This window comes from Mustela nigripes, chromosome 2 (genome assembly GCF_022355385.1).
Source record: "Mustela nigripes isolate SB6536 chromosome 2, MUSNIG.SB6536, whole genome shotgun sequence".
Lineage (NCBI taxonomy): Eukaryota > Metazoa > Chordata > Mammalia > Carnivora > Mustelidae > Mustela > Mustela nigripes.
In genome coordinates, this window is record NC_081558.1 from 2,451,447 (window position 1) to 2,472,476 (window position 21,030).

At 66.8% G+C, this 21,030-nt stretch overlaps 1 protein-coding gene across 3 annotated transcripts; it reads left to right on the forward strand.

The window, feature by feature from the left end:
- The first annotated feature begins 446 nt into the window (after positions 1 to 446).
- On the forward strand, positions 447 to 19,870 carry FZR1 (fizzy and cell division cycle 20 related 1). Of its 3 annotated transcripts, none has more exons than XM_059388630.1 (15): positions 447 to 640; positions 11,941 to 12,078; positions 12,546 to 12,668; positions 13,803 to 13,928; positions 14,037 to 14,100; positions 14,192 to 14,319; positions 14,817 to 14,899; positions 15,310 to 15,493; positions 15,998 to 16,063; positions 16,533 to 16,635; positions 16,722 to 16,906; positions 17,038 to 17,271; positions 17,482 to 17,586; positions 18,163 to 18,264; positions 18,653 to 19,870. In XM_059388630.1, exons 3-15 carry the CDS (start codon positions 12,600 to 12,602, stop codon positions 18,692 to 18,694), a joined length of 1,491 nt encoding a protein of 496 aa, XP_059244613.1. In that variant the 5' UTR covers positions 447 to 640; positions 11,941 to 12,078; positions 12,546 to 12,599; the 3' UTR covers positions 18,695 to 19,870. The 3 variants fall into 3 exon arrangements, with proteins under 3 accessions (XP_059244613.1, XP_059244614.1, XP_059244615.1); XM_059388632.1 differs by having other exon boundaries at positions 448 to 640; positions 18,163 to 18,255; XM_059388631.1 differs by lacking the exon at positions 11,941 to 12,078.
- Positions 19,871 to 21,030: the final 1,160 nt, after the last annotated feature.

The window sequence follows — 21,030 nt, forward strand, 5'->3', positions numbered from 1 at the left end:
GGAGGTCCCGCCGCGGGCGGTGCGGTCGTGCGGGCAGGTCGGGCTCCGGCCGCTGCGCGCACCCGCGCCTGACCACGCAGCGTCACCGCCCTCCCGGGGTGCGGGCCCGCCCGTGAGGATCCGGGCCTGGCACCGTCCCCTGCGGAGACCCACGTACTAAACGAAGCGGAGCCATTCCCGCAGATCCCACGCAACGGGCTCCGCCCGCCCCCGAGGACCCCGCGGGCCTCGGTCGCCCGTGGCAACGCGTGGCGCCGCGCTTCCTGTATTGATTCGAATCACGGGCGACGTCACGTCCTCCCGAGATGCCCGACGCGCGCAGGCGCAGTCGTGCAGGGTGGGCGGGGCGGGGCGCGGCCCCCGCGGGAGGCCGGGGCGCGCGGGGGCGCGGCGGGGCGGGGCGGCCGCACGCAGCGCGCCAGCGCGGGGGCGTGGCTGGCCGCGGGAGCGCGCGCGGCGGAGGAGGGCTCCGGGAGGCCGCGGAACCGCGACCGCCGCCATATTAAGGATCGCGGAGGCCGGGGTCCCGTCCGCGGCGGCCGCGGCCGGACCAGTGGAGCTGCGGGCGGCTGAGAGCGGTGCGGCGCGGCGCCGGGAGAGGCGGGGTCGGCGCAGCCAGCGGGCGACCGGAGCGAGCCAGGTGAGGCGGCGGGGTCGGGGGACCCGCCCCCCGGGCCCGAGCCGCGACCCCCCGAGCCGGGCCGGGGCCTGACGGCGGCGCGGGCCTTCCCACCGCCCGACCCCGGGCTGGCGGCCCCCACGCTCGGGCCCCTCCGGGAGCCGGCCAGCCCCCCTGAGCCCGCCCGCCGGCCGAGCTAGGCCCGGGGTGACCTCCGCACCTCCCTCCCGTCTTCACCCCCAAACCCGGCCCTGCGTGAGCGCCGCAGCCCGAGCCAGCGGCCGCCCGAGACCTGCGCCGCGGCTCGCATCCGCGGTCCGCTCGACACGGCCCGAGCCGACCCCCTCCCAGCTCGGCGCCTCATCTCCGGCCTCTCGAGCCCGCCCTCCCCATTGGGGCCATCCCGGCGCAGGCCCTGCGCGGTCGAGCCGGCCCCCCGTGGCTGTCACGACGCGGCGGGGCTCGAACCGGACCCCCGCGGCGAGTAGACGCCGGTGTGGGGACCCTGTGGGTGTGGGCGCCCCTCGGGGTTCCTGGCACCCAGCAGCACTTGGGCATTGCCGTTGGGGCGCTTGACCCGCCTCGCTCCCAGCCCCACGGCCTCCCGGCTTGACCCTCTGCAGCTGCCGGCCCGCCGTGTCCCGCTCTCCGTGTGGGCCCTGACCCCACCGAACTCGGACAGGGCCGGGCTCTGCGCAGCCACCCGCCTGCCCCGCAACATCCCGCCTCTTCCCGGAAGCCCCCCGCGGCCAGCGGGAGCCCCCAGGGGTGGGCTGCTTCTCCCCATCTCAGCCGTGCTCCCCGGCCGGCTGGGTCTGCTCTGTCTAGACTCGCCCTCAGCGCAAAGCCGGAGACCCTCCGCTCTGCAGCTGTCGAGCCTAGACCTGTTTTGTTCTTCTCTGTTTTCCCGGCGAAATCCGCCCCTCTTTTCAGGCGCCTGTCATGCTGGGCACGAGCCCCCCCCCCTCCAGTCCACAGCGTGATGACCTCATGCCTCCCGCTGGTGAGGCTGCACCACGCCCTCACCCCCCCCCCCAGTTTCTTACTATGCTTGAAATGGGGAGCATTTACCAAAACCAGCTGCTCCCCCTACCCCAGATTGGGGGCAGGTGAGGGGGTCTTCAAAACGCAGGAGGTTGGGTGGTCTCTCCTGGCAGACGATGGCGGTGGGGGGGGGTTGCACACTAGAGGCTGATGAGATCTTCTGGGGACAGTCCCCAGAGTGGTGCATTGTCCCCTAGAACGCGTTCTAGGCTGTTGTTTGTGCCGGATTTCTCGTGGGCCGTCTCAGCCTGGGAGGTCACGCGCCCCTTCTGTTCCCTCAGAAACCACTGGACTGCCATGACTTCCAGGCCCCAGAGCAGGCAGGTGTGCTGGTTGTCGGGGCACTTGCGGAGGGAACAAGGTTCCACTGTTCCGGGAGGGTTTTGTTGAGCATTCTGGGCTCACCCCCTCTGAAAACTGGGCTTTTGGCCCTTGGACAGCTCTTGGTTCAAAGGATGGGTGCTTTGCTGGGTGGTGGGCAGTGTCCAGGGAGCGAGCCATGCTGGCCGTTTTGGAGCACCTCCCACGCCCCGTGACTGTTTTCCGGGGGAAATCTCAGACCCCCGTGGCCCAGCCAGTGGCAGTGGCTGTTTGGGGCTAGGGGGGACGTGCCCGGAAGCAGATGGGGAGGCGACGAGTTTCCCGAAGCCGGTCTGCCTCCACTCTCGCACGAGGCTCTGCTTCAGCAAAGTCTCCCAGTACTGCTTGTTGGGGCCTCTGGCCTGGCAGGTTTGGGGACCAGAGTGGGGCTGGTTGTGGGGACCTTTGGCTTGGTGGCACTGAGCAGGATGAGAGGGTCCCAGATGGTTCTGTTCGAAGGGTGGATCCTGGACCTTCAGGTCGGGCGTCAGGACCAAGGGACTTGGTCTTTTAGGAACCAGTGAAATGGCGCTACCGTCGCCACCCTCTCCTAGAGGTTCTCAGCTGGAGACGTGGGTGCTGTCTGCGCACATCTGTGGTGATCACGACTGCGGGCCCTCCTGGCATCGAGTGGGTGGGGTCAGGGATGCGGCTGCCCTGCCCTGCCGTGCTCAGGATGTCCCCAAGTAGTAGCGGTGTAGAGGGACTGGAGTTGAGCCCGAGAGCCCTGTGAGGGCAGGGACTCTATCCCCAGAGCCTGCTCAGTGCCCCGTAAGGCTGGAGCTCAAGAACACTGGCTGGAGTGGGAGCTAACGGGTGGGGACAGCCAGAGGGTAGGGTCCACCTGGGCCATCCTGGGAGTTGGCACAGGGAGCAGGTGGCTTTCAGAGCTGGGGAAGGAGTATTGAGCTGCCCCTCTTCTGCCCCGAAGCTTCCTGCCGTCCGGTTTCTGATCCATCGCTGGCCAGTAGCCTCCCCCTTGTCAGGGCCACTGGTCACTGCCCTGGCCACCCCTCACTCCGCCTGCCCGAGCTTTAGTGCTGGCAAAGTGGCCGCAGGTGGCGGGCGGTTTGGAGTTGGGCGCGTCCTGCAGCTGCTTCCTTCTGTCGAGCACCGGGACTCGCACACAGAGCTCCTTGTTGTGTGGCACTAGCGCTCCGGACACTTGTGCCCCCAGCCGCCGCACATCCTTGGGTCCTTGGCACCACTGCTTTCTCCTGCGTGGCTTCCTCGCTTGAGACCGGAACAGGCGCACACGGTGTATCCCAGCAGGCGCAACTGGTTTGGTCCTCGACCGTCGTGCCGAACGGATGACCCCCGGCCCCCGAAAAGTGGACTGTGGATTCCACTCTCCCCGGGCTTCCTCCACCTCCCCGCCAGCGAGCAGCCTTTTTTACTGGCCCTGCTTTTCCTGATTTGCTGAATCTTTGTTGGTAACAGATCGATTTGGATAGAATTGCCATGTCATGTGATTTACCGATTTAAAGTATACAGTGCAGAGCTTTTCAGCTTTTGCGTCTATCACCTCAATTCCAGAACATTCTCATCACTCCAGACAAACCTTCTTCCCTTTACCCATCAGTCCTGCACCCTCCCCAGCCCCAGTAACCACTGCCCCATTTTTTCTGTCAGGCTGAGTCTGGTCTGGGCCTGTCACGTGCGTGGACTCACATCCCATGTGGCCGTCTGTGTCCGGGTCCCTCCCTGAGCGCTGTGAGCTCGGGGTCTCTTCCTAGGGCAGCATGTGGGGGCCTTGCTCCTGCTGGTGGCTGCCGGATGCTCCCGCATGTGGGGGACACGTGTGTGTCTCCTCCCCAGCTGGCAGATGCTTGGGCTGTCACCACCTTTCTCCCGCGGGGACCAGAACCGCTGCGAACAGTTGAGCACAGGTTCTCGCGTGGTGACCCTCGTGTTTGATCTGAACTCAGGTGCGGCTTTGCTCTCCGCACACCTTCTTGGCGGGCACTGGCTCTGGAGCTCCAGGCCCACGCGGCCAGTTGTCTGGGTGTCCTGCAGGCGTCGGGCTGCGTGAGCCCAGGAGAGGTCACTCTTCCCTTGAGCCTTTCCCGCCCTGGCCTCCCGTGGGCCCTCGTCTCCATCCCCCATGCTCTCAGGACCGCCCGCTTCCTCCCCTGGCCTGGGCAGGCCCAGTCTGGTCCCCTTGGTCCCCCCGCTCCCCGGTGCTCTGCCCAGTCTCTGCGGGACACCACCTTCGGTGCCTAGAGGCACAGCTCCTGCCACTCCCGGTCCCCCTGTCCTGCCGTCCACCCCAGGACGCGGCCCAGGACAGTCAGCCTTCCCTGTCCCTCTTCCTGCCCCCAGCACGTTCTCACACCCGGCCTCCCTGAGCCTCTGGGTGGTTCTCTGGGACAGCAGCTGCTCCTACCAGATCCCATGCCTTTTCGCTCGTGCTCTGCCCAGAGGAAATAACCCTGGGTTTGTGCGGGAAGGGTCCGGCTGTATTTGCACGGGCTCCTACCAGAAGGGGAAAGACGCAGAGGCGGGCTGGGGCGGAGGGGGCAAGGGGAGGGGCCGATGGCTGCTGGGAGCTGTCTGTCTGTGTGTCTGCACTTACGGGAGGCTGAACGGTAAGAGACGGGTCAGCACTGGTGTCTTGGGCCTGAGGGAAACCGCTCCTCCCCCTGAGGAGTCCCGAGGGCTCGGAGTTCGCTGCGGGCCGCGTCTGGGGATATTTGTGCTTGTCGGTGCGTGTTCTGGCGTTGGGGGTGGGGGCCAGGGATGCTGCTCAGCCCCCGGCCGTGCCCACGATGGCCCCCTACGGACAGTGATGTGGCCCCAGTGCCAGCAGGTGGGGTTGGGGGTCCTTGCCCTAAACTTACTAGGTTTTAGGGTTTTCTTCTGCCCCCACCTGGGACCCAGAGGTGGGAATCCATGGAGAGACATAATTGAGGAAGCACTTTGTGATGCTCAAGGCTACCTGTGAGGGGTGAGTTCCCCATCCCTGCAGGTGTGCGAGCAGATGCTATTGTGAGGGGGCTCGCCCTGAACCCCTTTAAGGCCTGTCCAGCCTGTGGTCAGGTGCTCTGACATAAGCCATAGCTGCAAACACATACCCGAACATAAATCGCTTGGGGCTGTTGCCAAGTCATCCTTCCTTTGCGGAGGAGGGCGGGTTGCGTCCTCTGTGCTTGTGTGGACCCTAATGCCCTCAGAGGCTGGATGTCTCACCCCATCTTACTGGAGAATGGGCGCCTAGCAGCGAGACTTGTCTCCGTAGCTGGGAGACGAGTGGCCTCACCTTGGGCACATTTCTGGGGCTTCGCGCAGCTGTGCTCTCCTGGGGAGCTGGCCATGTCTCCTGGGGCCATTGTCACAGGCTAGGAAGGGGAGCCTTTGGTCCAGAAAGCCTGCCAGGCCTGGGGCACAGGACTGCTGACGAACCCTGGGGCCTGTCTGCACAGAGGGAGGTCAGGCGTGCTGGAACACGCTCCTCAAGGGCCCTGGCCCAGGCCTCCCCAGAAATAACTTGACCCTCGTGCTGATTCATACCGGCCCCCGGGGGAGGTCTGTCATCTCCCCGTCCTGTGTCAGGCGCGGTCCCTTTTGATTCTAGCTCTCCCGGGCCTGCCTTCTGCGGCCGCGCAAGGAGAGGGACCACTAGCTCATCGCGCTCCCTCCACTGTTGAGGGGCGGGAGTTCATGGTCTGAAGTCCCCGTTCTGTGCCCCAGCTCTTGGCAGCCCGGGAGCGTGCGATCTAGTCCATGTCTGGGGACCACGGCCAGGCCTTCCGCCCCGGAGCCCCGTCTTTACTGACCAAAGTTTTCCCTCCTCTGGGGCAGGGGCAGGCCCTGGGGGGGGTGGGACGAGGGGCAGGGAGCAGGCCCGGCTGGAGTCTGGTGCACCTGTCCCTGAGCCCACGGGGCCCGCCGCCACTTCAGCCTCTCCGCTGGGTCAGACCCAGTTTGGTCGCTGCGAAGGTGGCGTCTCCAGCTGCTCGGCTAGGGCCGCCGGGCCAGTGGGAGCGGAAGCGGAGGCTCCAGGCCAGGGGTGTCCTCCTCTGAACCCCACCTTCTCTGGTAGATCTTTCCAGGACCGTGCGGTGTGGGGTGGGGTTGGGGGCCTGAGCCAAAGCAGAGGCAGCAAAGCCAGAGGTTCCCACGGGAGCAGAAAATTGGACAACTCCCCCTCTTCTGGTTGGGTCTTCCTCATGTGGTACTTCCCCAGCGTCTTGGAGGATGGCTGAGGAGAACGCGCCCAGGGCCCGCAGGACGCCCTCCTCTTCCTCAGACTCTCCCGGGTCTCCTGCCGCCCCCGCCTGAGGGCTCTGGACGGGCACACGTGCTGGAGATTTCAGGGGCCCCGCGGAGGCCCGTGCCTGGGTGACGGTGCCCAGGGAGCCCCCAGCCGCGTAGGAGCCTAGTTCTCACGGGCGGGCAGTCCCCCCAGAACTGACCATGCGACTTGACGCCCCACTCCAGAGCAGGCCTTCGGTCTTTGGTGGCTGGTCCTCGGGTGCTGGGGCTGGGGACCCTCCCCCCTGAGGGAGCGTCGTGATCTGAGCGGCCACGGGCAGGAGGGGCAGCGTGGGCGCCGGAGCCGGATTTCCCGGGAGGACCCCCGCAGCTTCCTCCTGCGGGAGCGCACTGGCACTGCCCCTGGGGCAGACGCAAGTCCGGGACCCGGAACGACGGTGCCTGCTGCCATCCTTGTCACACGGGGCCAGGGTCACCGGGGGGACTGGGCGCACGTGGGAGGGGCAGCTGGTGTCCGCGGGCTCCTCTCTACCGTGTGGTAGCAGGTGCCCCCGACCGCCACCTGCTGGCACATGCGGCTTCCCCCGCAGAAGCTGGACCTACCCTCACCCAGCACGGTTCTGCCGGGGGACGCCGGGTGGTTCCAGGACCTCTGCGGTCCTCACAACAGGGAGGGCCTCGGTGTGAACCGTTTCCCAGGTGGCCACATGTCACCCTCGAGACACCGAGTCACGAGAGCCCTGTTGTGGGCCTGTTTCCTTCCTTCAGCTTTTGCTGGGAAGCCCTACAATGTCAGAGCCAGGAGGGACTGGTTTTTCGAGATGGGCAGGACCGTGAAGGACTTGAAATTTGGTGAGCGCTCCTGGAAGCGGCGTGCTCTGGCCCAGGGGCCCGGGGCCCGGGGCCCAGTGCGAACTTGGGAGGAGCTGCAGCGCGTGCTGCGCTGCCCCCGGGCCTGGAGGGGAGACCATCGTGTGTCCATGCCACTGCCCTTGCCGTGCCCCCCGCAGCCGCACCCCCACTCCAGGGGGCTGGGCGACGGTGTGGGAGACGGTGTGCGCTGTGTCACTGGTCCTTGCTCGCACCGGGCGCAGCCTGTATTCCGTCATCTCCCTCATCTGCTGGCCTCCAGCGGGTCTGCCCCAGGGCACTGGGAACATTCTGGCCAGACCTGCTCTCGATGGGGGCATGTTCCCAGCACTGTGGGGGGCTGAGCCGCGGCCCCAGACCCCACCCCTCAGTGCCAGGAGCACCCCAGTCACGACAGCCACATGTGTCCCCAGACGCCGCCCAGTGTCCCCGGAGGGGCAGGATGACCCCGGAGAGAACCGCTGGGTGGTACCTGCAGTGAGAGCATCTTTGCTGAGCGCTCGGCGGGCGGAAGCCGCGTGAGCAGCACACAGCGGGGCTGGGAGAGCTCGGGGCTAGCGGGGGGCTGCAGAGGAGCTGGGCTCTGCTCCGTGACTGCCGGGGGGAATCGGGGCCCTGGGTGGCGAGGAGCGGAACGCGGCCAGTGTGCGGGAGGGCAGCCCTGGGTGTTCGGCGACCTCTGACCCGTGCAGACCAGCTTCCACTGCGTGGGGACCTCATCATGGTCCTCTGAGGTGACTGGGGTGCTGCCCGTCTCCCAGAAGAGGGGGCTCGGGGGTTGGAAGCTTGTGTGAGGCAGTGGCCTGGGGTGGGTCTCCTGGCTCCTCAACCTGGGGGCCACGTTGGCAGAAGAGGTGACCCCCTTCGTAAGGGTCGGCTTGTTGGGAGGGCAAGTCTGCCAGTGCGGCACCCTGTGGTGGGGACAGTGGCAGCGAGTGGCCAAGGATTCCGGCCCCCCTCACGTGACTTGGACGCCAGCCTGCCCGTCAGCAGGGCAAGCTTGGGACAGGGGGGCGCTCGCTGCTGCCTTCCGGCTCTGTCTTGGGCTCGGCCTGGGGGCGCGGGGGGCACTTTCCGCTGCAGCCTGTGGACAGTCCGGGCTCCGGACTGCTCGCGGACGCAAGTCGCCGCATGCTCTCAGGGTTTCCTTAGGAAGTTCTCAGGTGTGCAGTGAAGGCGGCCAACACGTGGTGCCCGCCCTGGGGCTGCCGGGGCCGCAGCGGGGATCCAAGCAGCGCAGGCTCGCCCCGGGAAGCGGGCGCCTTCCTCTCCCTTCCCGCAGCTCCTTTTCCTCCCCACACGCTGCCCCTTGCCGCTGGCTTCTCCCTCCGAAGGTGGCTTGTTGGCTCGGAGCTGCACTCCGTGTGTGGGGCCCGCTGGCCCTCCCGCCGCCCTGGCCGCTGCCCTGTGCCCCGGTGGGGACCGGAGCCTCACGTCACTGCGTTGGCCCTTGCCTTCTGTTGCACACGCGGCCTGCACGAGTGTCCTTGTACACGTGGCTTTGCTCACATGGGGCTGTTACGGGCGGATTCTTAGAAGCAGAGACGCCGCACGGGAGAGGACGTGTGTTTTAAATTTGGAAGGCGACTGCCAAATTGCCTTCATCGGAAGTCAGGTTTCAGCTCCTGCCAAGAGCCCGTGTGCCTGCTGCTCCGTTCTCGGGGGCGTCAGCCGGCGGGGGAGCGCAGGGCTCGGCGCTGGGGCCTTGCTGCCCTCCAGCCGCGCCGGGGTGGCCGTGGGCGCGCCCGCCACCTCCCATGGCTGGCCGGTTTCATAGCCCCCCAACCCCCACTTGTCTCGTCTTTTTAAATAAAAGCATCTGTGGTCTGTCTCGTCTTGCGGACACTTTTGGTTTCTCTTGGGCCCCGCCGTCCATGTAGCACATCAGCCTCGCCAGCTTCCCGGGGAGTCACCTGGGGACACAGGCGTGGTGGCCTTGCTCTGTGAATAGGGGGCTCTGGTTTCCACGTTCACCTGGGCTGAGAGGTTTAGAGCCCGCAGCCCACAGGGTGACCGCTGCTAAAGCCCTCGTGCCCCCCAGAGCCCCACCATCCCTGAGCAGCCCTGCGTGGGGAGAGCAGGGGGGGACATCTCTTGAGCATTGGGACTGAACATGGCCTTCACCCGGCCCCCCAGGGCTCACTGCCTGGGCAGCGGCAAACGGCTTCCATCAGGGCGGGCCAGGGTTGACTCCGCACACGGGCCGGGGACGTCAGCCGCCTCCCCCTGTGTCATCTGTGCGGTGGAGAGGACCGCTGACTGGCCCGACTCTGGCAGAGTACCCAGGAGGGTAGAACTTAGCAGAACGGAGCCATTAGCGCTGCTCTTGGTGTCCCTGACCTCTGCCTTCCCGGACACAAGCCCCCGGGGCAGACGTCGTTCTCCCAGCACTCGCTGGCCGCCTACAGCTCAGCCCTGGTTTGCGCGGCCCAGGCTCACCGTGGGGGAACCCCAGGCCTCCGGGTGGGCATCTCCAGCCTGGACACAAACTCGTGTGGCCACACGGCCCAGGAGTCGTCCCTGTGGTGACGGCACACAGGGTTCATCCTGGGGCGGGCCAGTAGGTGAACTGGGAGCTGGATGGGAAGGGGCCTCGCCCCCAGAGGGGTGGGGGAGGCTAGAGGGGCAGAGCCCACTTCCGGACTCTGTGACAAATGGGCTGAACCAGTCCGGGTACCTCTTGCCGGGGCATACAGTGTCCATGCAGGGTGGGGGGCGATTGCCAAGAAGGGGGTGGCTGCTCCCCTAGGTAAACCCCAGAGGGAGGGCCTCAACCCTGCTTCACTCAAAGCAGGAGGCCCTGTGGGGATGATGGGGCTGGGGGAGCTCGGGAATCCCAGGCGCCCCGGGGGCTGGTGGGCACCCACGTCAGGCCTCTGGGCAGGAGCCCCTGTCCGTACCCCTACATGACCCAGGGCCTTGCTGCCCCGACTCCGCCGTCGTGGGTTCACGTGTGTGTGAGCGTGGTGCACGCTGTGGAGCGCACGGTGGCGACTAGTGGCTGCACGCCTGTTCCTCCAGGTCTAATCCAGCTGGTTTGTTTTTGGCTGAGTGTCCGGCTTTGGGCCTGGACTGCACCAGACCAGCGCTCTGTGTCCCCTCGTGGCAGGTGAGGGTCCAGGACTCTGGGGTCTTGCTGGTCCTTCAGCCACGCGCTGTACCCGGTCTCTCCACCACAGGCCCGGGAACCCACAGAGAGGCCATTTGGGGATGTCGAAGGTGGGGCTCAGGCAGGTTGGCCTGGGTATCTTGTGTGGCCCCAGCTGGAGTGAGTGCTGAGTGGTGGACCCCCAGGTCTGTCCCTTCCCAGGTGACACGAAGCTAGTACTCTCCTCAGGTGTCTGTCTTTGAAGATTTTCTTTATTTATTTGAGAGCGAGGGAGAGAATAAGCAGACGGAGGGGGCAGAAGAAGAGGGGGAAGCAGGCTCCATGCTGAGCAGGGCGCCCGATCCAGGACTCGATCCCCGGACCCCGGGATCATGACCTGAGCCGAAGGCAGACGCTTAACTGAGCCATCCGGCCGCCCTCAGGTGTCTTTGCAAGGGCAGGTGTTCTCTCTGGTCTGCCCTCTGTCTCTGTGGACAGGACTGTCTGGGGAGCCCCCGTGAGTGGGATCCCGCAGGATGGGTCCCGGGTTGGCTTCTCTCCCTGAGCGGGGGGTCTTCCAGGTGTGCTCGTGGTGTCGCAGGGCTCAGACTGCCCTTTCTTTTCAACGCCGAGAGACGTTTCAGCGTGTGGGAGGACTGCGCTGGGTTTGTCCTTCTCTGGGGGCGGACACTGGGGAGCCTGTCTCCTCGGCTGTCCGGAGTCATGCCAGTGCGGACGCGGGAGGGCTTGGCTGGGTGTGGGTCCGCCTTTCCTCCTGGACACGTACCTAGAAGTGGAATTCCTGGGTCCCCGGGCTGTGTGCGTGTGTGTGTGTGTGTGTGAGAGAGAGAGAGAGACACACGCACACACACACAGAAGCTCGTGGGCTCGGGGTGGGGCCTGTGCTTTGTGGGGACAGAGTCTCAGTTTGGGAGGGTGAGAAGGTTCTGGAGCTCGCTCCGGAGCTCAGGGTGTTCGCGGCACAGCGTGAGTGCTCGACTCCACAGAGCTGTGTGCTTAAAGCCGTGCTAACGCTACATGGTTTTTTGTTTTGTTTTGTTTTGTTTTGTTTTTAAGATTTTATTTATTTAATTTGACAAACAGAGATCACAGGCAGAGAGACAGGTAGAGAGAGGGGGAAGCCGACTTCCCGCTGAGCAGAGAGCCCGATGCAGGGCTCGATCCCTGGACCCTGAGACCATGACTTGAGCCGAAGGCAGAGGCTCAGCCCACTGAGCCCCCTCCCCAGGTGCCCCCGACGCTCTGTCTTATGTTGCGTGTCTCTTATTGTGGTCTTTTTCCTTAAACGCAGCTGTTGACCTCCGCAGGGCGCTACACTTCAGAACTTATAAACTTAGAGCTTTGGGCCGGCTTCTGCTTTTCAGTTGGTCCTTCCCTGTCATGGCCGCAGGGCTCCAGCCGGAGTAGTGGGGACGGTGACTTAGGGAGTCTGGGGTGGAAAGTGAGCGCGCCGCAGGAAGCTCCGGTCCTCTGAGCAGCCCCTGTGCTGGGCTCTGTCCCCCACATCCTTGCTCCGGCCTGGCCTCGAGGCTCTGCACAGCCCCCAGGGGAGGCACGGCTGGCGGCTGGCAAACGTTCCGCATTGGTTTCTGGAAGCAGCCCCTGCAGGGGGCCTGGCGTGCCCGGTGGTGAGGAGCACCCTCCTCCCAGAGGTGGCCGCCGGCTCCCCCTTCTGCTGGATAGCGCTCAGCCCTTTCTTCCCTCCATGTGCTCCTCCTTCTAGAACATTCTCCGGCTGCCTCCTCTCTTCTCACTCGTCTACCGAGAAGTCTTCTGCGGAGTTGAGCACAGTGGGAAGTGGGTGTGAGCTCTGCCACGTGGTGCTGTTGAGCCCCGCCCGCTGTGCACACAGGCCAGCAGGGTGAGGACTGTGCCCCCCCCCCCCAGTCTTGCTCTAGGACACAGAACCTTCCCCGTTCAGGGAGGAACCCGTGCTGGGACCACTTGAGCCCTTGTCCAGCCCCCCATCTCAGGGCTGGGTATGGCCGGGGGGCAGCTTGTGACCTCAGAGGGTCTGAAGCAGGAAGCAACGTGGTGGGCTGCGTGGCTTGGAGGGGTGGCCCTGGGGCGAGCTCCATGACCCAGAGACAGAGGAGAGACTTGCACTAACCAGAACAAAGGCCGGGGGAGAGCCCCGGTCCTCCCCGTCCCAACCCCCTGTGGCCTCCATAGCCTGTGGGTGCACCAGGCCCCCACCTCAATGTCTCGGAGGGAGGCCCTCCATGTGGTGGGGGTCCCGGCCATCACCGCGCAGTTCCCCGCGGCCACCAGACAGTGGCGGGGGCTGCTGCCGGTGGTGTGATCCTGGTCTTGCCCTTCCTGCCCCAGGCTGACCTCGGCCAGCTGACCTCGGCCGGCGGGCTGGGCCTGCCCTGTGTCACCATGGACCAGGACTATGAGCGGCGTCTCCTCCGGCAGATCGTCGTTCAGAATGAGAACACCATGCCTGGCGTGAGTTCCCGGCGCCCCACCGCAGCCGGCACTGGCCTGGCACTGGCTTGGCACTGGCCTGGCTCCATGCGGGGCTTGGGGCGGGCTTGGGGCGGAGACTGCGGTGAGCCCCTGGCTCCAGCTCCTAGAGGACGTAGGGGTGTGGGGGTGTCGGGTGGGGGAGGGGCACAGCCACACCAGGGAGTCCCACTCCTCCGGCTTCCTGCTACTGGAACCCGCATGGACCATGAAGCTTCCAGACCCCTGTTCCCGTGGGGCCACGCTCAAGGCTGAGGAGGGGGACGGGGGAGGTGCTCTCCGTTTCCAGAGAGGGAGGCAGGGGGCCCAGTGTCTCAGACCTGTGGGCTGGCCTGACCGCGCACGGCTGTGATGGTGGCATGAGGGAGCCCGGTCCTTATCTGCTGGAAGCCAGCAGCGTTTGGGGGTGCCTCTTCCCTGTACCCCACCCGGTCCGCCGTGCTGCCTGTATCCCGGGCTCCTGACGCGTCGCAGACCGTGCTCGCTGCTCGTCTCTGCGCTCCCTGAGCTCCACAGGCTGTCGAGGCCTCAGCCCCTGGTGTCTCGGGGCCACCTCCTTCTGGGGGCCCTGTGGGGGAGTCCTTCCTAGGACTTCTGGTGTGGCCAGCAGTCCCTGGTTTCAGGGACGCCCCCCCCCCCCCGTCTCTGCCTTGTCTTCGTGTCCCCTTCGCTTTGTGTCAGCATCTCTGGCTCTTAGGAGGACACAGGGCATGGATTTGGGGCCTGTCCCACTCCAGCGTGGCCGTCTTAACCGGCTTACACCTGCGAAGACGCTGCGTCTGAGTAAGGTCACATCCCGGTGCCGGGTTAGAGCTTCAGCGTGTCTTTTTGAGGGACAGGAACAGGGAGGCCAGCCCAAGCCCGCGGCTCGCTCACCGGCTCACTGCTGCCGCCCGGATTTCTGGAACCGATGCCCTGGCTCCGTGACCAGAGGCCAAGTGCAGGGAGGCTGGCCTCGGCCCTGCGCGGCGGGCTCTGAGGCACCCGTGCCGCGGCGGGCTCTGGCGGGCTCTGAGGCACCCGCGCCGCGGCGGGCTCTGACGGGCTCTGAGGCACCCGCGCCGCGGCGGGCTCTGACGGGCTCTGAGGCACCCGCGCCGCCTACCATCTTTGCAGGTCGCGGAGATGCGGCGAACCCTGACGCCGGCCAACTCGCCCGTGTCCTCTCCCAGCAAACACGGGGACCGCTTCATCCCCTCCAGGGCCGGTGCCAACTGGAGCGTGAATTTCCACAGGATCAATGTGAGGGGCTGCCCAGAGGGCGGCGGCCGGGGCTGGGGCCGGGGGGGAGCAGGGGCCCCGGAGGCTCGCTCCAGCTGGCCCTGCCTCCTCCCCTTCCCTGTCCCGCAGGAGAACGAGAAGTCCCCCAGCCAAAACCGGAAAGCCAAGGATGCCACCTCCGACAACGGCAAAGGTCAGGAGTCCGGCCGCCCGCGCCCCTGCCCCCACGTCCATGCCCCCCACCGCCCTGCCCCTCCGTGGCTCACGGAGCCCGCTGTCCGCAGACGGCCTGGCCTACTCTGCCTTGCTGAAGAACGAGCTGCTGGGAGCCGGCATTGAGAAGGTCCAGGACCCACAGACGGAGGACCGCAGGCTGCAGCCTTCCACGCCTGAGAAGAAGGGCCTGTTCACGGTGAGCCTGCGGCCCCTCCCCACCCGCGGCCCGCGCCGGGCCACCTGGCTCGGTCCCCGCTCGGCCCCCGCTCGGCCCTCCTGCACCCAGCCGGGCAGACACGTGGCCCCACGCCACGAGCCGAGGCTTTGCTCTCTTGCTGCTGTGAAGGCAGAGCTGGGGCAGGGGCCAAGTGCACGGTCCCGAACCTCAGGGTGGCCCCGGCAAGAACTAGAAGGAGCCTGGCTTGGGTCTCCCGAGAGATGGCCAGGGGGCTGGTGGCCGTGGGGACAGTGGGGAGGCTAACACAGGCAAGTCGCTGTCCAGACAATGTCTCAGGCCTGAGACCTGGCTTACTTTTCGGAATCCCTCTCCCCAGAGCTCCTCCGGGTTCTGTGCACACCCTGCACGCCTGCCCGGCCTCCAGCAGCGCGGGGGGGCACCGGGGCTTCAGGCGGGAGCTCCCTGAGCTCGGGCGGAGGCTGTGCTCACCCGGTCCCCCCCAACCCCGCCTCCAGTATTCCCTCAGCACCAAGCGCGCCAGCCCTGACGATGGCAATGACGTGTCTCCCTACTCCTTGTCCCCGGTCAGCAACAAGAGGTGAGTCCGGGCCTGTGCGCAGGGAGGGGGCTGGGACGGGGCCGGGCTGGCAACCACGTGCCGCCTGGGAGGCAGGGTTGGTCCAAGACCTGTGCTCAGGGTGCAGGAGAGGCTCAGGGGGCCTCCCGCGCTGGGGACACTCTGCAGGCTCAGCGGCTTTAGGCCCAGCAGGGGAGTCAGGGCAGGCGCCTGAGGAGGTGCTGGGCGGAGGGCCTGGTGTGGCTGTCAGAGCCCAGGGAGACGGGTGGCCGCTGGGCTGCCCGTAGCCTTGGGATCACCTGGGCGGCAGAAGGCAGGGCCAGATGAGCAGACGACCCTGTCGGGCCGGGAGGGGGCGTGTAGGGCTGCAGGGGAGAGGAGACTGCGGCTGCTTTAGGGCCGGGGCCGGGGCCGGGCTCTCCCTCCTGCAGTCAGAAGCTGCTGCGGTCACCACGGAAACCCACCCGCAAGATCTCCAAGATCCCCTTCAAGGTCCTGGACGCCCCGGAGCTGCAGGACGACTTCTACCTGAACCTGGTGGACTGGTCGTCCCTCAACGTGCTCAGCGTGGGGCTGGGCACCTGCGTGTACCTGTGGAGCGCCTGCACCAGCCAGGTGGCCCGGCTGCACGCGTGGGGGCGGGCGTGGGGGTGGGTGGGACCGAGCTGGCCCGGCCCTGCTGAGGGGGCCGCCCGAGGCGTGCTGGGGTTCAGGGCCTGCTGGGCAGGACGCTGGTGAACTTGGGGCGGGCCGTCTTCGGGAATAAAACAGACAGGTTCCAAACGAGGCACGTGAAGCCGCCTCAGAAAGGGCTGCCCCTGTGCTCCTGGCAGCCTGTGGCCTGTGCCTGCCGCACGGCGCCCGGGTCACCCGAGCACCCCCAGCCCCACTCCCTGGTCCAGGCTCTGTGCACACTGTCGTCCCCATGCTGGTGTGTGTCCCCCCTCCCAGCGTGCAGCCTCCTGAGCCCCGGCTCTCAGCCCCCACACCCAAGGGCACGGACGTGAGGTGTCCCGGAGCGAATGAACAGGGACAGACAGGGATGAACGGATGGGGCAGGCCTCGGAGGCCAGGCGGGCAGCGCGTCCGCTCACACCGGCCGCTTCCCCTCTCCCCCAGGTGACCCGGCTCTGCGACCTCTCCGTGGAAGGGGACTCGGTGACATCTGTGGGCTGGTCTGAACGGGTCAGTACATGATCTCGGACCCCAGCTAGGCAGGGCTGGCACGGGGGAGATGTGACCCGGTTTCGCGGGTGGGGGCCCTACACAGTGCTGCGGGGGCTTCAGAGACCCACAAGGACCGGGCCCCAGCTTGGCGGTCACTTGTCTAAGCTCGGGGAACGGCCTCGGCACTCCTGCCTGTCCCCAGCCTGGTCGAGATGGTTACTCCTCCCCAGAGATTCGAGGCCAGACATGGTTCCCTGCGGACTGCCCTCCTCACTGCCGCAGCTGGCGCGGAAGCACACGGATGCTTGGTGCATCGGCTAGAGTGCTTGTGTGGCCTTTTTCCCAGCGGGCTCTGAGGATGGCCGTCCTCCTGGCCCAGAGGGACTCGCAGAGAAGTGGCACCTCCCCCGGAGGGAGAGGAGAGTCAGGGCCGCTCGTCAGGGAGAGGGCCTGACGCCTGCTCCCTTCCCTGTGTGATCGGTCCTAGGGGAACCTGGTGGCCGTCGGCACGCACAAGGGCTTCGTGCAGATCTGGGACGCGGCTGCGGGAAAGAAGCTGTCCATGCTGGAGGGCCACACGGCCCGCGTCGGTGAGGAGCCACCCAGTCCCTGGGGGACAAGTGTGATTCCTGGGGGGACAGGCCTCAGCCTCCCTTGCCCTCTGCCCGGCCCACAGGGGCGCTGGCCTGGAACGCCGACCAGCTGTCGTCCGGGAGCCGCGACCGCATGATCCTGCAGAGGGACATCCGGACGCCGCCCCTGCAGGCCGAGCGGCGGCTACAGGGCCACCGGCAGGAGGTGTGTGGACTTAAGTGGTCCACGGACCACCAGCTCCTCGCCTCAGGAGGCAACGACAACAAGGTAGGTGCCCTGGGCCCTGCCCTCACGGCTCAGGCTGTGCCTTCCACCGCAGGGCATGGTGATGCGGGTGCTGCCCCGGCGGGGCGGGGGTGCTGAGGAGCTCGGGGGCCTCACAGCCGCTGCCCCCACAGCTGCTGGTCTGGAACCACTCGAGCCTGAGCCCCGTGCAGCAGTACACGGAGCACCTGGCGGCCGTGAAGGCCATCGCCTGGTCCCCGCACCAGCACGGGCTTCTGGCGTCCGGCGGCGGCACGGCCGACCGCTGCATCCGCTTCTGGAACACGCTCACCGGGCAGCCGCTGCAGTGCATCGACACGGGCTCGCAGGTGTGCAACCTGGCCTGGTCCAAGCACGCCAACGAGCTGGTGAGTACGGGGCCACGCGCACGCCTCCTGCCTCGGCGCCGGAAGGCCTTCAGAGCCCAGGGCTCCGGGAGCTCAGTCGCGGAGGCCTCTGTGCCTTGCCTGGCAAGCCCGAGATGCCTCCTGGGGTGGGTGCGCTGCACCGCTCGCGTCTGAGCCCCCGGCTTGCAGAAGGGGGGCTCTGAGTCCCGGCAACACCCTCTCTGCCCCCAGGTGAGCACGCACGGCTACTCACAGAACCAGATCCTGGTCTGGAAGTACCCGTCCCTGACGCAGGTGGCGAAGCTGACCGGGCACTCCTACAGGGTCCTGTACCTGGTGAGTGTGCCCCGCCCGGGGTCTGGAAGAACGCCACTGCCCCGTGCCCCCGAGAGGCGGTGTGCAGCCCGTGTCTCCGTGTCCCCCTGCCTGGGCGGCCTCCTGCCTGCACAGTCAGGTTGTCCCACCACCCGGCACCCGCCTTCCTGCAGCCCTGGCCTTCCTCCGCTCAGCCGTGTGTCCGCGCGCGCACAGAGGGCCTCCGCCGGTAACTGGGCCCCGGTGCTCGCTGGTCCCTGAACGTTTCACCGGACTGCCATGCGTGCTGGCTCGGAGAAAGGATCCCTCTTTCCAGATGTGCTCGGTTTTTTTTCTTGGCGGAAGAAAACGTTTTGTGCTTAAACCCACACATCATTTATCTGATTGTCCGGAGCAGTGTGTCTGTCCTTGAGGCAGGTGGGGGGCGGCCGTGTGTCCTCACCAGGACGCTCTAACCGAGGCTCTGCCAGCCCACCTCAGGTCTTCCCCATACGGGCCGGTGGCCTCCATGGGGCCTGCCCCCCGGCCCCCCGGCCCCTGGCCGCATCCAAGCCTACGGGGCATAAGGCCAAGGGGGGGGTCTGTCTGCTTCCACAGGCCATGTCCCCTGACGGAGAGGCCATAGTCACTGGTGCTGGGGACGAAACCCTGCGGTTCTGGAACGTCTTTAGCAAAACCCGTTCGACAAAGGTAAAGTGGGTCGGTATCAGTGCCAGATGTTCCCCCACGCGCGTCCCTCAGCCTGTCCCGGGCCCCCACGAGTCACCCGGCCAGCGCCGTTTACCCCGTCAGCTCTGGTCTCCTCTGGGACCCCCCATGTCCCCTTTCTGCTCCCGTATTGCCACACAGCCCAGGCCACATGGCCGACGGTGCTCAGAGTCTCGCTCCCCTACATGCCTCAGGGTGCTGGGCACGGTGCCCACAGGCTCCCCTGGCCCGAAGCCTCGCATGCCCTCCAGGCAGAAGTCCCTTATCGTGCTGGTGCTGCGGGGGGCCCAGCCCCAGTGGTCTGGCCCAGCGGACCCCGATCACCGGGGAGGCCGCCCCAGGGGCTGCGGCTTAGTGCTCTCTCCCGTGTGCCCCGCAGGAGTCTGTGTCAGTCCTCAACCTCTTCACCAGGATCCGGTAAAGTCTCGGGCCTCACCGTCCGTGTCGGCAGAGTCCCACCTCTCGTCAGCGTGCATGGACCCTCCCCTCCCCAGCACACAGTCCCCAGAGGACGCAGCCGGGGCGGGCGGGGAGTCGGGCCTGGAGGACCCCGAAGATTCTCATTAAAGCCTGATTGCGAACCCTGGCAGCCGGTGTTTGGGGCGGGGACGTGGCCGGGCCCCAGCAGGAGAGGGGGCCCCGGCGGGGACCCATCTGCTGGGAGCACGACGGACGCCTCCTGGGACCCAGCCTGCTTCCGTCTCCGTCCGCCGCGGCATCGCCGGGGCTCGTGCTCCTCCGAGAAGTACGTGCTCACTGCCGCCATCGCCACTCACGCCTGCAGGACAGACGGCGGGACGCCAGGCCGGTCAGCTGGGGCCGGGCGGACGGCTGGGGTCGGCCCACGGAGCAGAGGGACAGACATCTGACGGGTTTCTCTGCGGCCAGCACGGCTGCCCTTGCCCCGGCATCCGTGCCACTGACTTCTCTCGGGGACATGGCGCCACATCTGGAGCGGGCCCCGGGCAGTGTCCGGGCCGAAGGCGGTCATCAGGAGCCGGACTTGTTGTCTGAGGAGAACGAGTCGGGTCCGCTTGCTGCGTACCTTGTGCATACCCGGATCCCGCGCTGTCCTTGTTGCTGACGGGGTCACGGCCTGTTTCATCCCCAAGCCGGACTCGGGCGCTTGTGGCCTGCTGGGCGGCCGGTCAGGGTGACCCAAGGGCAGACTCGACCCCAGAGGCTGTGTCCTCTGGGCATCTGGCTCCTGCTCCGCAGCCCGTTCCCCCAGGCCACCCCATCGAGTCCTGTCCGTCTGTGCCATTGGCTGTGGGGCAGCCAGGGAGGATGTACCCATAGGTCCTTCCAGAAACTTCCTGAGCCTCCCCCAGCCCACCCTATGGTTCTCGGGTCTGTGCCCAGCTGCACGTGGGCCCGTCCCCTCCTGCCTCATCTCCAGACCAGGAGCCGGGGGAGGAGGGAGGGACGGCCTGCGTGTGGTCAGGGCGTCAGCAGCCCCCCCCCCGCCCCCTCGGCCCCCCCCGGGCGCTGCAGAGTGGATGGGGTGGGGCAGAGCCCCTCCAGGTCCTCATGGCCTCGTGCCCCCGCTCCGTTGGTTGTGTGTGTGCACGTGTATATACGTACTTGTGGCTCTTCAGATTTGCTTCTGTGTCTTTGTAGCTTGGTCCCAGGAAAGTTTAAGGCTGGAGAGGGGGCAGCAGTGGCTTACCCACTACCCACCGTGGGGGGCGGCGCTCACCGCTCCCGATCAGCGGAGCCCGCCTGAACCGGTGGGGAGTGGTGGGCGCCCGCCTTCCGGGCCCTGGGCCACATCTGCCTGCCGCAGGGCAGATGAGGGACCGTGTACATAGATGTGTGTATTTTGATGGGTCGAGTTCTTATTTTTGTGGGAGTGTTTAAGAAACCAGGCCTGACTCAGCCACGCACTCACCTTGGGCAGTTGCAGGAGCCCGGGAGCTGCGGTGCCCGCGGGGCCGCCCCCCCCGCTCGGACCCGCACCAGGGATTTGGGATGGCAGGGTGCGGGTCTGCATGGGGCTGACGGCAGGGCAGGGGACAGAGGGGCGCCTAGTGCAGGGCGAGCCCTGTTTCTTGTGACAGCATCGTCATTACACCAGTTGTGGGTTCCTGCACTGGCCGGCTGGTCCCCAGCTGGGGTGTCCAGATGTCGCACGCAAGGGGCAGGCGGCTCGCCCTGGGGGAGCTGGTCATGGGGAGACTCACAGGCTGTCCGCAGGAGGTGCCGGTAACCCCAAATTCAGAGTCCCCTGGGGCTGAGGACGGGTATGGCCAGCCCTTGTGGCCCAGCGAGGGTGTGGCCCTGCCGTGGGGAAGGAACTGCCTGGGTGCCCTGTGGAGTGGGGAGACAGGGCAGGGGTGCGGTCTGTGCGCGCAGGAGGCGGGCTGCGGTGGGGCAGGGCTGGGCTGGGAGCAGAGGAGGAAGGGGGTGCTGGATTCAGGGGCCCCGCGGCAGCTCTCGGGCGGGGTAGGCGTTGCTGCCTCCTCCCCTGACCGCCAGGGAGACAGGCCGGTGGGTGCCCTCGCTGGCCCAGCATTTCACACGGGAGGCAAGATTTGTTTCTGTGGATCCTTGAATGTAGCTTTCGTAAGGGAAGGGGAAGGGGATGAGTGGTGGTGGGGGGTGAGGCCCAGGCACGGGGGGCAGCAGGCACGGGGCCGACGCCGCCGTAACGGCTGTAGAAGAGAGGGCCTTGAGGCGGTTGAGGGGAGCAGACAGTCGGGGCTGGAGGGAAAGCCAGGCCAGAGGAGTGGGGACTCCAGCCAGACGTGGCAGGTC

Coding starts and splice junctions, on each gene's coding strand:
- FZR1 (XM_059388630.1), top strand. CDS start 12,600: ATGGACCAGGACTATGAGCGGCGTCTCCTCCGGCAGATCGTCGTTCAG. Junction 13,929..14,036: donor TGAATTTCCACAGGATCAAT/GTGAGGGGCTGC, acceptor CCTGTCCCGCAG/GAGAACGAGAAGTCCCCCAG. Junction 15,494..15,997: donor GGAGCGCCTGCACCAGCCAG/GTGGCCCGGCTG, acceptor CCTCTCCCCCAG/GTGACCCGGCTCTGCGACCT.